Raw genomic sequence first — 14382 nt, 5'->3', positions numbered from 1 at the left:
CAGAAGACGGCGGGAACGGAACCTTCAGCCCCTCGCGAGCTCGATGCGGAGTAGGTGCGACACTAACAATAGCGCAGCCGTGGGGCAACTAAAACCAAGCATTTTGTGGCTGGCTGGACAATTCCCTGGAGCTCGCTTGTATGCAATTGTCGTTCGTATCGAACGATTTCCATGGTAAGATTTGGAAAACTGATGCTTTAGCTTATGCTCTATTATATCATGGATGGCAAATACCGACTAAGATCTAGAAGATATATTTGGATAGCTGGATTTTATCCATAAAGTGGGGCACATGAGAAAGAGGTAATCTGACACATGCCGAGTCAATGCAATGGGACTGAATTCATAAATCGAATCAGCTGGTGCCTGGGGTTGACAGGAAAATGTGTTGCGGACTTATCGATTTGATCTTATCTCGTCTAGGTAAATTCTTATCTGATCTGATCTAATCTGATTAAATCAACCGAACAAGGGTCCCGTCGTTGTTGACAACCACCCAGCGAAGGCTGTAAACAATGGCTTGCTGGCAATCGAATCGACTTCAGTTAGCCCCAGCATAAAATATAGAGTCGCCGTGGTCGCCTCCAAAGTTTCTCGTCGTCATTCCTTCGACCAGGTAGTCAAAATTTACTCCCAAAGGGGTTGCCAGCGAACTGTAACGGCCTTGTCACGCTCGAGTCACGAATCATCGAACTTCAATTCTTCTCCTCCGGGTTATCTGAACAAAGGATATAGATATAAAATATCTGAAATTTTCCAAGTCCATAATTACAATTTCAGAAGACGCGAGATAAAGGTAACTAACACCCTCAATTCTACATGCCTCTTTCTCTCTACGAACAACATATATACACGGTATACACCGGTAGTGAAACGATCTGGCCAAAATCTATCGAAACATCTGGAATTATAGTGCGACTTTTCCAGTTCCAGGTTCAAAGGCCAACAAGTCAGCGCTGTTATGTAGTGTCTAAGAACACAAAGGATCCATCCACTAACTCGAGATACCATATCTATAGATCGACTTGCCGAATTTATTCCTCCGATAAAATCTCTTAGCGGTTCAAAATGAAGGCCAACGATGCCATCGTTCTCATCATTATTCTTCTCCTCCTTTTCTTTGCATTGATCCTCTGGGCCATCTTCCACATCCAAACAATTATCGGCTGGTTCCAACCTGCGCCAAAAACACTCATCGTCGACGACGACTAAAAGCGAAGGCGTTGGCTATTTCAAAATTTGAAGAGCTCGGTTTTGCTCATTTCGACCAGTTATGTCCCCTACACTTAGCCTAGTTCTTTTAGGTGTTCCACCGGTCGGGCGTTAGGATCTGTCGTTCGCATAAGATACATGGGTAGGTCAAGCTCTAGGCTCGGCCGCCACGATGGGAAGTTTTTAATGTTGGAAGTACAAAAAGTTGGTGGCACGTACCGGTTTTCGGATACAACTTTGTAACGAATCCCTGCCAGGGAACGGAGAGGATTTCTTTTGTTCAAGTTAACATTATAGGATTTCGCATGAGTTTTTCAGGAGTTTTTTTTAAGTTGCATTAATATGCGTAGATGCTTCATGGAAAAAAGCCCTGGTTCGAGGAGCGGTTTGTTTGTGTTCGTGTTTGTCCAACGTTGTTCTCACGATTTTGTCATGTTTTCTGTGACGCATGTCATGTATTTAACCCACGTTTTTTTTGCGATATATGATGTACATAGTAGTTAATGTCTGATGTCTGGAAACCTTTACTGTTCACATTAGCGAGATTAAGAAACGCTTGATATAGTTATAAGTTGTTCCATGCATCGTGGACGATGCATCGCTGACCTAAAAGCACATGTGGTATACGATCAAAAAACGAAAGTCAGGAGCCGACCCAGCTAGACAAAGGTCCTAACACCTCGATTCAAACGTACATGCAGTTACAAATTCGGATACCGACAGATTTGAACGAATGTATTTGTATTTAATTTCTTTTGTATCTACAAACGAACAAAAAATAATAGAAAACGTGGTAACGCCGTAATCCTATGCTGCTGTTCAAAACCAACATTGCGAAGAAACAAAAAAGAGTTTGCATCGATTCTCTTCGTTAGATATCCTAGCCAGTAGAAATCTCGAGGAGAGTAGGTCGTTATTTGCCAAGTTAGGCTCTAAACGTATGTACCAATTGATCCTCATCTCGTCGTAATATAATATCCACAGCAGTTGTACGCACGTGTCGTTGCATGTGTCGTGATCTGACCGCTTTGCGGCAGCCGATTCCGTTGGTCACGCAATCGCAATAGCCCTTAATTTGGGAGAAGTTGGTGATATCGTTGGGGCCCAAGTTTTCGTTAAGGCATGGGCAGAATTCTTCCCAAACGCAGGGGTCCCATTGAGAAGATGTGGTGGATGGGACAGAGCATTCGTTGCCAATCTTGAAGGCTTCTTGGAACGAGCAAGATTTGTCTCGTGCGATGTGCTCGTGTCGTTTGGCAACGTTACCAGTGGGCGAAGTGAGATAGGTAGTAGCGGTGACGGTGACAATATCAACAATCGGAAGGGTAACGACTGCGGTGATGTAGACAACTCTTTGATCATCCGCTGGTGGAGCGGAAGTGGCGGTTATCATTGTGGTCATAACTTCGGTAGGCGTTGGCGAAGGATCAAGCGAGGGGATGGGGTCGACTGGGCCTGGCTTAGGTCCAGCTACCGCTCCGCCTCCGGTGAGATCCTGGTTCGGAGGGAGAGCATTGGCGATAGGCATACCGCCACCACTAGCCGCATCCCCGCATCCGGACCCGGTAGGTAATGACTTGCCCTTATGTTGTACATCAGGGTTCTGAGAGCCGTCGGTAACAAATTCACCTGGATTTGGGAATTGGAGGTTGGTGCGTTCTGGGGTCGAGCAATCCTGTCCATCCGTGGCCATCGCTCCTATAAACATAGGTGGACGAGCCTTAGGTTGACTGACCGGGTTGTCGTTCTGGATGGTAACGAAAGCACAGTTCATGTACATTTCGCGGTTACCAATGGTGTTAAACCAAGTCCATGCGAAGATAGCTTCACCAGCAGGCTCATCCTCAGGAATCTTGAAATCGAATCGCTGATCAGGGCCGGCCTTGTTATCGACTACTCCACGAGGACAATCTCCAATAAACGAGTGAAGCACCTGGAAGGTTTTCCCGCCATCATGGGAGATAGAGGCTTGACAGCTGCCACCACCGTGGGCAGCAATCTTCTCGGGGACGTTGACCGTGAAGCTCGCCATTTCACCAGCTTTCCATGCTGCGGCTTCTTGGAATGCTTGAGTGTGGTAACCTTTGCAAGGAAAGTTGCTGAACCCGCGGGCAAGAGGTGCATTGTAGCTTCCATCTTGGTCGAAATTTATTGGCTTTGGATCGATGATTGAAGCGTGGCCTGAGACAGTTCGAAGGGTGGCGAAGATCGCCGTTGAAACAGCGATGATACGCATATTTGAGGTTCTTTTCGAGAAGGATCGCAATGTATTTCGAACGAGTGGTGAGTAATAGTTCGGTGTAAGGAAAAGGAAATAATCGCAGTTCGATCTAAGCTAATATTTGCAAGTTGGGTCGATCGAAGTCGTTCCGGAATATATTGCGAGGATGCGCTGAGATCTAGTCCAAGTATTTCCCCTACGAATCAAACTCCAGAGCGATATCGAGATTTTAGCAGCACTAGTTTCCTCAAGCTTGTTCACAGGAGCTCAGCTCAGCTCGGCTATAGCTACAGTGGATATATATATGGTAAAAGACACAAAAGGGTATCAAAGGAATGAACTTGAACGGACTAGCCGCTGTAACTTGTTCGAATTTGATGGTAAGGAATGGAAGTTAGAGATAGCTTAGCTAAATCTCTGATATAGAAAGGAAAACGGAAAGGGAAAAAAAAAAAAAAAGGATGCAAAAGAACCAGAAGCGAATGCTTGAATGAATGATGATTTTTGTGAAAGAACAAGTAAAATGATTTTCAGGGGAGATGTCATTTTATAACACCCTGCCAACTGCTCGTCCTGTTGGGCCTGCTGCCGGACGGTAATACGAGACAGCAGCTTGCTTTCCACTTGCGGGCTGACCTGCATTAGGAGGCACAGGATCTAGGACCTTGGAGAGCCACCATACTGCAGGTACGAACATCCATACAATATCACCTCTCTCTCGGAAGACACCGCTGCGTGCTGTGCTGTTGGTCAGCCCGCAGAACACTGCTATCCACGCCTTGACCCCGGCGCGTCTGCTGAGACGATGTGTTTTGTCAACCTCGAGTTCATGGCCGAAGGTAGGTGGCTTCTGGTTGGACGGTTGCTGGACCGGGGCCCCACGAATTTCCCCATTTGGCCACATTGGTGCTATTCTTGGCCCTTGTGCGACTTGCCCTGGCCAACCAATCAGAGTTCTCCGACCTTTTCCTATCCATGCGCCTTTTGCCTTGCATTCCCTCGCTCCAAGAATCACAGAGAAGGCACAGACCGATGCCTTTGTTTCGAGTTGATAACAACCGTCGTTCGGTTACATTTCCATCTGAGCCACAAACTTGCACAAATGTTAAGGTCTCATACGTATTCTCGCTAGCCAGCTAACTAAAAAATATATTTGTTTCGAAATATTCAACAAGATAGGTTCGCGACATAGAACTGATTTTTTCTAGCTTAGCGAGAATAGTGCTAACTGGTGGAGTAGAGGGACTTCCATGTCAGGCGAAAATTCTAAATGAATGGCGTTTCCTGTCAAGCGCCGAACTTCGGGGCGCACCAAAAATGGGGGTTGCATTGAAAGAACAATGCCAGCCCGGATGTTTCGCTAAGCTATCAATATGCTGAAAATTCTTTGGCGGATTCGTGAAGGAAGAAATTCGCCAAGATGTCAATGCCTAAAAAAAAATCCACTCGACCCACCTAAACCACCACTGCTATATTGGGGGCGCGACAGTTGCAAAATAGATATTGCTATATTACAGCAGCACGGAACGTACTACATAAAATCCCATCGTGATGGCCCGCCACATGGCAGATAAAGTTATGAGAGTTCCCTTGTGGTCCGGTTCTATTATGCGTATTAAACAGTCGCCTTTTTTGGGGACAAGTCGTTTCATGAAGTCCGAGTATAGTATTTGTTCCTCTACGCGATATTCTGCTTTGCCATCATGAAAGTTACATTGCTCATCTCCGCACTCCGTTGTGCCGACAAAAGTATAATCCTCCACGGTTTCGACAACCGACATTATTGGTTTATGCTCGTTACATCTTGCGAAAAAATTTGCTGAAGGTCACGGCGGGGTCGCGATGCCATCAGTAAAAAAGGTGTTGAGTTTGCACGCTTGTATCTTAAGCTAGCTTGGAATTCGTCTGCATCTGATAATTCGCTCCACGATCGATCGTACACTGACTATATTTTATGCACAACAGGGCGCCAAGCAACTAGTCTTAGCCCGAACGATTACCACACATTCATCTACCAAATGCATGATGCTAAACTATAGCTAAGCCCCCTTCAACGGACGTTTCCAACGCTGCGTTCCCACGCGAGTTCCCGCACTATAATAACCCCCGCCCTGGATTTTATAATCCTATTAGAATGTACATAGCTCGGTGAATTTGGCGCGGCTGTTCCACACATGGTTCTGTAGTATCTTGGTAAGGGCGGACTCGATGCGCCGTGCACAGAGTTAATAAGAAACCAGGTTTGGAAATTTTATTTCACTGGAAAGCCTCGCAACGTCGGACCGCCAAAATTTTTGAATGCGACCAGTATTGGCAAATTCGAAGGCTGTTGTATCGTCCGATCTTATTATCAGGTGAATCAACCCTCTCCCGAACAAATATATTTACGAATTTCAGGAATATTATTTTGAAGTTGACGTATGGCATCGAAGTCTACTAGATCTAGATGTGACTGTATTTTTAAGTCGCTAGGAGATCTTCATGCGAATAGTAGAATTCGATTAGGATATTAGGTAAAGATATCGCCAAAAGGTGCTACTTAGTACCGTCCTTCTGCCAAATTGACAAGCGCCAAGTCTCATATTCCCCTTCTGCCCTTGGTAGCCGCTTACGGAATTCTAACAGCTACGAAGGAATAGTTCTTGAACTTTGTACATCTGGCAAGACCAAATCTACAGCTATTGCTACCAGCACTTTATAATTTAGAATTCTCGGTTGAGATGAAGGGCGGCATGTGTATTTAGCTATCACCCTGGTTTACATGTCGGGCTCGGATGCTTGGAATTAATTGTGTTGCTGCATTGAAATACAACAAGTTCCAACCGATCACGCATGCACGGCACCGATAAATGCAAAGGAGCAAGGAAACCCCCACCGCGCGCACGGCCGAACAGGCAGATATGACATGTTCTTTACGTTACAAACCTGGGAGGAGCTCAAAAAGCCCTGTGAAAACTCTGCTGGTTTTGCTGGTAGCCAATGCCGACCTGCCGTCTTTCAATCTTGGCGATAATCTAATCTGATTGATCATATCATTCTTGCCCTGTCCGAAAGTGGGGCAACAGGCTGGGCATTCAGCCAGCTAATCCCAACTGGCTCGGAAGAGACATTTCACGAACGAATTACTAAACCTCCTCCACCCAGCTGGAATCATATCATATGATCTCTGCAGCTTGGTCTAAGCTCCTTAGCAGCATCGCATTTAAATATCTCCATGAAACATCCTCGGCCATGTTTCCCCCCTTCTATTCCTTCGACACGCCCGAACCCAAACTTCCCCTAAAGTGACCGCTCCCTCCCTTTAAAGCTCGTCCTCTCTCAAATACAGACAGAATGCAGCTTCTTGCGGCCTGTGCACTTTTCCTCGCTGCTCCAGCGCTTTCATCTCCCCTCCCTCCAGTGCAGCAGCCGATCAAAGATGTGGACTTCAGGATCCCAACGGTCCATGAATCTGCCGTGATGGCCCGTCGGATTCTCCGACTCAGTCCCATCGGAACTCTCTCCACAAACCTGCCATCCTCCGACACCCATGCCCAAGAGTTCCCAATCGGCCTACCTGACTACATCGGAGATTGCGATCCAAAATATCCCGGTGCTCCCACAGTTCTGGCGATGAATATTGCCACTACCTTCCGAAACGTCGCTGCTGGATCTGAAATTTCCGTATCGCTCCGATACGAACCACCAGCGGACGCCGAACGAAAGTTCACAGTGGCGAGCCTTCCACGATTCGCCTTAATAACCAAGTTGGAGGATATTTCAGCAGAAGAGGTCGCGGACGGGGACGTTGCCAAGTGTTTTACAAAGTACCATCCAGACGCTAAGTGGTGGTTGCCTGGAAACAGAATCCACACGAGTAGATGGGCGAGATTGGTCGTCACAGGTGTATACTGGGTCGGGGGGTTCGGCGATAGGGCTTACATTGGATGGATCCCAGTGGAGGAGTGGAATAGCGTTACCGAGGCGGAAATCGAAGCTCTTAGACTGCCTGGCGAAAAGCAGTAAACGAACCTGTTGGTTGAATGTCTGAAAGATAAGGCGAGGGTATTGCTTGTCTCGTGAAATGGACCTTTGAGATTGAATTCATGGTGTACAGATTGGCTCCCCTGGTACTTTGTATAATACAGTTAGTTAGGTCTGTACTGTCTTGGAGATGATTTTGGGATACCAACGAGCAAAAGCGGCTGCGATTGCAAGTCTGGTTCGAATTTGTACTTCTAAGTGGCTTTCACGGAGCGTTCGTCCATGCACTCGTGGCCATAACGTCATGCAAGTGCCAATCCCCGCATTTCCGTTGCAAACATGGCGACACCGTGGAAAGCTTACATAACACTCTTCTTTGAATAATTGATACTCGTTTCCAGTGCCTGCCTTCACTATAAATGCTAGCTTCTGGAGTGATTGGCAATACTTAAAAGCCCCGAGATCCTGCGTGTAAACGCGAATGGATCACGAATTCAAGCTTTGATGTATTCCCCCCAACTTCAGGTAGCCATACGCAATTGATCAAGATGGCAGATTCCGCAGCTGCCAAACCTTTCACGATTAATGTCTCTAGTGAAAGAATCGATTTTTTAAAGCGAAAACTAGAGCTTGCTACATTCCCCGATTGTATGTCGCTGATGTTTTGTTTTCGAGGCCGCGTAAGAGGCTAAGGCCATCCTGATCAGGATATCAATCCATCTAACACGACATAGCTATCCTAGAAAATGAGAACGACTGGTCCTATGGCCCTCCATTGCCGATTATGCGGCGTCTAGTCGAATACTGGCGCAATGGGTTTGACTGGAAGGCCGCCGAGGCCCGCCTTAACCTAATTCCGCAATATACAATTCCGGTCGATGTTGATGGGTTTGGGACTTTCAATGTTCATTACCTCCATCCGAACAAGGGCGCAAAGAATGCCATCCCATTGCTTATGGTCCATGGATGGCCAGGTAGTTTCTTTGAATTCACAAAGATTTTGGGTCCACTAACAACTGCGGATGGGGATGAACCAACATTTGAGTAAGTGCTTGCTCCTCCCAAATTATAGCAGTCGAGTTGTTTTCTAACGTGTCATTAGAATTATTGTGCCTTCTCTCATCGGTAGGATCAAATTTTCAAACTTCCCAGATTGAACAGGCTGGGGATTCTCCTTAACACTAATTCCGCAACGTGCAGGATATGGGTTCAGCGACGGTGCAAAGGAGCCTGGGTTCAGTTGCTTTAAGGTTCAAGATTATATTATCCCTTCATAAAATTATATTGTATTCTTCTAACCCGTTTTTTTCTGTGATAGCAAGCGGAAATGTGCCATAAGTTGATGCTAAAGCTCGGATTTAGCGAGTACGGTACGTGGTCGATATCAATCATATTGCTTAGATCGCGCCGACCGTATACACATACTTCGGTATATAATTCTAATAATCTCGATCAACATATAGTTGTCCAGGGAGGAGATTGGGGTATGTTATAGTGTGTTACTTTTGGGACTTGATCTTCCTCCAGTCTTTCTCTACTGACTTTGTTCCCAAGGCATGATAATAACGCACATTCTGGCCAATACATACTACCCTGAACATGTGAGAGCGGCTCATATCAATAATTCGGACAAAGTCGAGCCACCATCATTCTTTGCAAATCCAATATATTGGCTTCAAAACCAACTGCGGGGTCCGTACACCGCGGCTGAAAAGGCGGGGATCGCGCGAACTCAGAAATTCATGAGCGAAGGATACGGATATAACTTGATGCACAAACACAGGCCACAAACTATCGGCTACTCGATAACGGACAGCCCTGTGGGGTTGCTAGGGTGGGTTCTTGATAAATTGCAAGATTGGACAGATAAGTAGGAATACTGTACCTTGTACTCCATGGTATCTATATCGCCGTACTGACGAATCATCCTGTGTAAAACAGCTACCCATGGACCGATGATGAAAGTAAGTTTTCCAATTTGTTTCCGAAGATTACCTATCAATTTTAGAACAATATGATGCCTCGACCAAGACAACGTCGGCTAAATTGCTTGAATTTTCTAACGGTTCCCGTATCACAAGTCTTAACGTGGGTCTCGATATATTGGTTCTCAACCCCCAGTCCAACGGCTTCGCTTAGGCTGTACTACGAATCAAGACGAGCCCCACAAGAGCAAAGGAAGAAAGGTTTTGCTTGGGCAAAATGTCCCATGGGAATCAGTCATTTCCCTATGGATATCAACGTTTCACCTGTCGTTTGGGCGAGGCCGATGGGTAACTTTGTCCTTGAGAGGGTACACAAGTCCGGAGGCCATTTTGCGGTATGTGCGACATACCACGCTGGGATTTAACCCCCCGATTACCGTGGCTTCCATGGGTAGTACATACTATAGTGGCAATTGATTAATTAACTTCCGTACATTTCACAGGCCTGGGAAAAGCCAGATGTCCTAGCGGGAGATCTGAAAGATATGTTTAAGAAAGGTGGACCGGTGTACGGGGTTGTGCGAGGGCGGGATGGATATTGAGAATTAGGGTTGATTTCACAAAAAGGTTTGGCGACGAGATCGGCGGCTGTGGCGGCTTTCGTTGGGCCAAGAACACACAAATCGAGGTTCCTTCATAGTTTGGAACACCTATGAGAATTGGAAAAGATCCTGATGATTGATGTATGTTTTTATAACGATTTGCGCAGCTTAGGAAAAATATTGGCATCTGAGCTATACAAACGAGAACGACAAAACCCTAGATTGGAACATCTGCACAACCGTAACACGGACCAATACCTCTCGACAAACCTGGTGTAAAAGTACCTATTTTGCCGCTCACACCTTCGCCAGCAACAACGCCCTTTGGGCAAAGCGGGCTAATTCCAGTGCTGACGGAAGTAGTACTAAAAATTATCCGGCACCTCCAACTAGAAAGGGTTGCCGCATATGCACTAAATAAGTCGCCATTATTAGGATCGGTCTTTGTCTCGATCGCGGAGACCCCTCGCTTTTTGGCAGTACTGCTAGTATACTAAGTTGACGTGATGATAGTCACAGTTTAAGGGTATGTAGTGATAGTAGAAACCGAAGTTTAAATTGATGTAGATGTTGCGACCGTCGTCGCTCTAGCGGCGTCCATAGTTGTGACTGTGAAGGCAATGAAATAGTAAAGTGCAAAGGTTACTGTCTAGTTCATTTGGATCGAGCCCATATATTGCAATATTGCTATTTTATAGCCGATAAAGGGAAACCAAAATACATACTTTGTGAAAGCTGTTTGGGTCGTTGATATGAACTCATCGATTGTAGTGGTGGCAATTGTGTAGGTTTGTGAGGTTTCGGTCTGAGTGACTGTAACCGTCTCAATACCAAGTTACCCACTGCAGAAGGAGGTAGCAACATTGGCTGACAGACGAGAAGCAAGTCGAGAAAGGCCACCAGAGCTACAGAATTCTAGTACTACACGTTTCTGTAAATTGAATCTTTCACTCGTTGGGGAGGCGAAAGAGACTCCGCAAAATTAGCGATAGTGAAAGCCAAAAGACATAAGAAATAGAATCGGATCATGACGAGTTGGAAAGGGTAGCTTCGATAGGTTTTAGTATATTCAGCAGCGTTCAGAGTTCCGAAGCGAAAACTGAATTCCTTTGCACAAGAGGTTCGGTGGTCGATATGTGAGCTGGCTACAGCGAGGCAGGCGAGACGTGTCCCTCCTACCAAAATCTGAAGGAATGCCCATACCATTATAACTTGAGTTAAACCCCTTATATTTACTCATTGTCTCTGGCGCATGACTGAAGTAAAGCCGATATGTTTCGAGCTTTCTAGGGCTGAATGAAAATGGTCCCTGAACCCGCAACATTGTACTTTGTTGTAAATTACACAGGGGCTAAAAATACCCATTCGATGGGGTGGTACCAGTGCTGATCGTGGCAATGGATTAGATACGGCTGCAAACACCCGTATCGACTCCAAGAGTGTCACACCCGCAGCCGTATAGTAAATGGAACGTAACAGGTATTGACTTTAAAAAATGCCCACATCACTCACTATAACTGGAGAAGCCAAGGTAACAGTAATTGGATACAAGGAACACGAATTGTACCATTGTACAAATATTGTGGGCCGAAGTACAGCCTGTATTTGAATGGCTTAACATCGAAGCAGTTCCACAAAGTTAGTTTTAACGTTTACATAGATTTCCACTTTTGGCTTCTTCTACATGCCCAAGCGAAAGTTCAGGATGTTGTCGTGAAGCGCTTTCAACCCTTCAGGATGTTTGTATAGTCTTAGGTAAGGCCGGTGCCCGCCGAAAGGGTATTAAACTCCGAGCCGAAAACCTAGATATATATGGAAGTAACCAGAATAAAGTCAGTCTCGAACCTAGCAAGCTCAGGTTACCTCAGATATCTATCAAATTTGAAAACACAAATAAAATTGGTAAGCCAGATTCAGCCGTTATATCGCTCGAGACTCTAGATTATAGCTGGACAAATCCGGGACCCACGATGTCCGCGCGTAAATATAGCCCTTGCGAACTAGCCTTCGCGCAATATATAGCATATATGTAATGCAGCTCCACCATCTAACTGCATTTCCCAACATCTCAACAAAGTAGAAACCTTTGCCTTGTGTTTATCCCTCCTATCGAATTATGTTTCCGCAGAGGGCCCACTTCGGGGGAGGTCGGGCTGCAATGGAGACAATTTGCTTCGAGCTCTGCGGAACATGAAGTATAGTAATTCTGCAAGCATTTTCTGTTCAGAATGGCTCCAAAGTGCCGCTACTACCGTTTCTGCTACCGCTACATCATCCGTAACCGTCACCAGTTACAAGAAGTCAACCACGAAATGGTCAAATCGCTAGCGGAGAACGAGTGGGTACAGAAGAACTTTTATATCACGGATGTGGTTAGCGATAGGGGTATCTGGCAGAAGAGACAGCACCCCAGGAGCAGGAACTATTACTCAAACGAGAACCACGTAGGTTTCTTTAAATCGTCTTAGTACTAGCAGCTAGGCATACTAACTCTCGCTATTATAACTACTACAGTACGGTCGTAGGTCTTGATACCATATTTACCACCTTCTTCCCGACGGTGATTAATACCTTTGTCAAGCGTGTCGAAATACCATACCCCTCTTGGCTCACAACTACCTAGCCCCCGGCTCGTGTTAGCAGTGCTTGTTTCTGCTTCATAGTCCCACCGACTGGGGAGTTTTGACCGTGACAGCGACAGCGACAGCCCACACAAACACGAGAAATGTACGTTTAATCCGTAGATCGATTGATAGATATTCAAATGCATTTTTCATCCATACTAATCCGTCTTAATCGCTATATAGGAATTTCTCCTTTCCATAACAGCCACTCGGACATCGCTCGTCATTCAAACCGCATCAGCCACGACAACTTCCGTGATCGAAGGGGGTCCAGTTCCTTGTGGCGTTATTGGATGCACCGATAGCGATGGATTTTACGACCAGTTAGAGGATTCAAACCTTGCAATGCTGCAGGGCATTCTGCCAGAATACTCCATCATGTCAGTCCTTCCAATTCGGGTCTCTCAATTCCAACACCGTTTGCAATATCTTCGAAACGAATGTCGCCGACGCCTACGCCAATGACTTTTCAGCCGATGTGAATTACCAGCAGTTTAGATTCTACAATTCGAGGTGCCTCGTTTGATGCAAAATAGTACACGCGGCCAACAAATATCCCAAGTGGTATCTAGGCTCTTACAAACCTTAGAGATCTAGATTGCTTGCCATAGGAGCCACCTATAAACATGGGTCCGGGACGTCGGAGAATATTCATATATTTTCTAGAACTTTCAGATTAGCGGTCTAATTCCTCTATTTCTAGTTTTTCTGGCTTTGTACACGATATTTAGGCATGAAGTGTCTTCTGTGATAGTTTGGATAAAAATTGGTAAATGTTTTATATGTGTGTTGTAGACGTTGTATTTTGCCTTTCGCCTCATATATCGGCGAATTCGAGAATGGCCTGGAATTGGCGGTGACTTGGGGTTACCAGCCAAAATAACAGGCTTATTGCATCGGCAGACCTTGGAAGTAAGTAGCCGACAGTGCATGCACCTGTGTGCTGTAGCGCTATTCGTGCCAAAGTGGGATTCCTAGATAGCATTGCAATTTCTTGGCTGCATGGTAAATGCGAGACTGGTGTCCTGGGCGGTGGAAATATGTAAAAAGTCCCGAGTTAAAGGATCGACGGAAACCGACCTAACGCACTTTTATAACTCCAACTGTGGTTCGAAAATGATATGCGGGACCGAATTCCTGGTCACGGTTGTATATCGCATAATCGGGACGACTCGGTCCGGAGGCTGATTGCAGGGACTCAAAGCAACGACCAATATAATGATAAGCCATACTAGTACTCGGCGCAGGATCTAACGATAAATTTGTGCTAGGTACTTAGGGTGTCGGAACTTACAATCGTACAACTTGGTCAGAGCATTATCTGGTAGCCGCGGTTAACCAGTGTTGTGGAATCAAAGGTGGCGATCCGTGCAGAACTCAGGTACAGCTAGTATGTACCGGCTGAAAACCGGCCGATATGTAGTCGTTTCCCCGCACTTCCAAGCAAACCTGACGATGACGGCATCCACGCGACACTTTGGAGTGGCTCCAGATGTTCCTTAAATGCATGCCAAGGCACCCTTTTCTCGTCAAATATTTTCTCTCCTAATATATCCCAGCCTCTGATTGAGATCTTAGGACCACGAGTGGCCCCTGCCTCTATACATTTATACACGTTGGTTTCGATATGTCAACCCCAGGCCTGCCGAGATAATTGAGATTTTAGCACTACAACCAAGACTACCAGCTCCATGTCGATAGCTCCCCTGTTGCCGGTGAGTTCTCGAAGCACCGTAGGAGAGGACTACATACCAAAAACTGGGCCTGTGAGCCTTTTGTTTGACTATACACTTGACTTTGGACGGGAACGCACCATTGTTATCTCTCGACTTCGA

General features: G+C 45.9%; 5 protein-coding genes across 6 annotated transcripts; 4 read left to right on the top strand and 1 right to left on the bottom strand.

The window, feature by feature from the left end:
- Nucleotides 1–43: 43 nt before the first annotated feature.
- On the top strand, nt 44–1049 carry DFL_000498 (uncharacterized protein; the record flags this gene model as incomplete). 2 transcript variants are annotated; one of them, XM_067634166.1, is made up of 4 exons in its annotated part: nt 44–174; nt 285–303; nt 473–796; nt 1020–1049. In XM_067634166.1, the coding sequence occupies 4 exons, from the start codon at nt 44–46 to the stop codon at nt 1047–1049; spliced, it is 504 nt and encodes a 167-aa protein (XP_067495038.1). The 2 variants fall into 2 exon arrangements, with proteins under 2 accessions (XP_067495038.1, XP_067495037.1); XM_067634165.1 differs by lacking the exons at nt 44–174; nt 285–303 and adding an exon at nt 384–423 and having other exon boundaries at nt 501–796.
- Nucleotides 1050–2137: 1088 nt separating this feature from the next.
- On the bottom strand, nt 2138–3448 carry DFL_000497 (uncharacterized protein; the record flags this gene model as incomplete). The annotated part of the gene is made up of 1 exon (XM_067634154.1): nt 2138–3448. The coding sequence occupies one exon, from the start codon at nt 3446–3448 to the stop codon at nt 2138–2140; it is 1311 nt and encodes a 436-aa protein (XP_067495036.1).
- Nucleotides 3449–6766: 3318 nt separating this feature from the next.
- On the top strand, nt 6767–7438 carry DFL_000496 (uncharacterized protein; the record flags this gene model as incomplete). The annotated part of the gene is made up of 1 exon (XM_067634142.1): nt 6767–7438. One exon carries the CDS (start codon nt 6767–6769, stop codon nt 7436–7438), a length of 672 nt encoding a protein of 223 aa, XP_067495035.1.
- A 506-nt stretch (nt 7439–7944) lies between these two features.
- Nucleotides 7945–9923, top strand: DFL_000495 (uncharacterized protein; the record flags this gene model as incomplete). The annotated part of the gene is made up of 10 exons (XM_067634131.1): nt 7945–8044; nt 8131–8440; nt 8499–8521; nt 8597–8646; nt 8715–8766; nt 8860–8880; nt 8951–9266; nt 9338–9360; nt 9478–9716; nt 9825–9923. The coding sequence occupies 10 exons, from the start codon at nt 7945–7947 to the stop codon at nt 9921–9923; spliced, it is 1233 nt and encodes a 410-aa protein (XP_067495034.1).
- Nucleotides 9924–12151: 2228 nt separating this feature from the next.
- Nucleotides 12152–12455, top strand: DFL_000494 (uncharacterized protein; the record flags this gene model as incomplete). The annotated part of the gene is made up of 2 exons (XM_067634120.1): nt 12152–12367; nt 12438–12455. The coding sequence occupies 2 exons, from the start codon at nt 12152–12154 to the stop codon at nt 12453–12455; spliced, it is 234 nt and encodes a 77-aa protein (XP_067495033.1).
- Nucleotides 12456–14382: the final 1927 nt, after the last annotated feature.

Source organism: Arthrobotrys flagrans, assembly GCF_004000055.1.
Source record: "Arthrobotrys flagrans strain CBS H-5679 chromosome Unknown unitig_15, whole genome shotgun sequence".
NCBI classification, from domain to species: domain Eukaryota; kingdom Fungi; phylum Ascomycota; class Orbiliomycetes; order Orbiliales; family Orbiliaceae; genus Arthrobotrys; species Arthrobotrys flagrans.
Note: the sequence above shows the minus strand (reverse complement) of the source record. Positions and strands in the feature narration are given on the sequence as shown.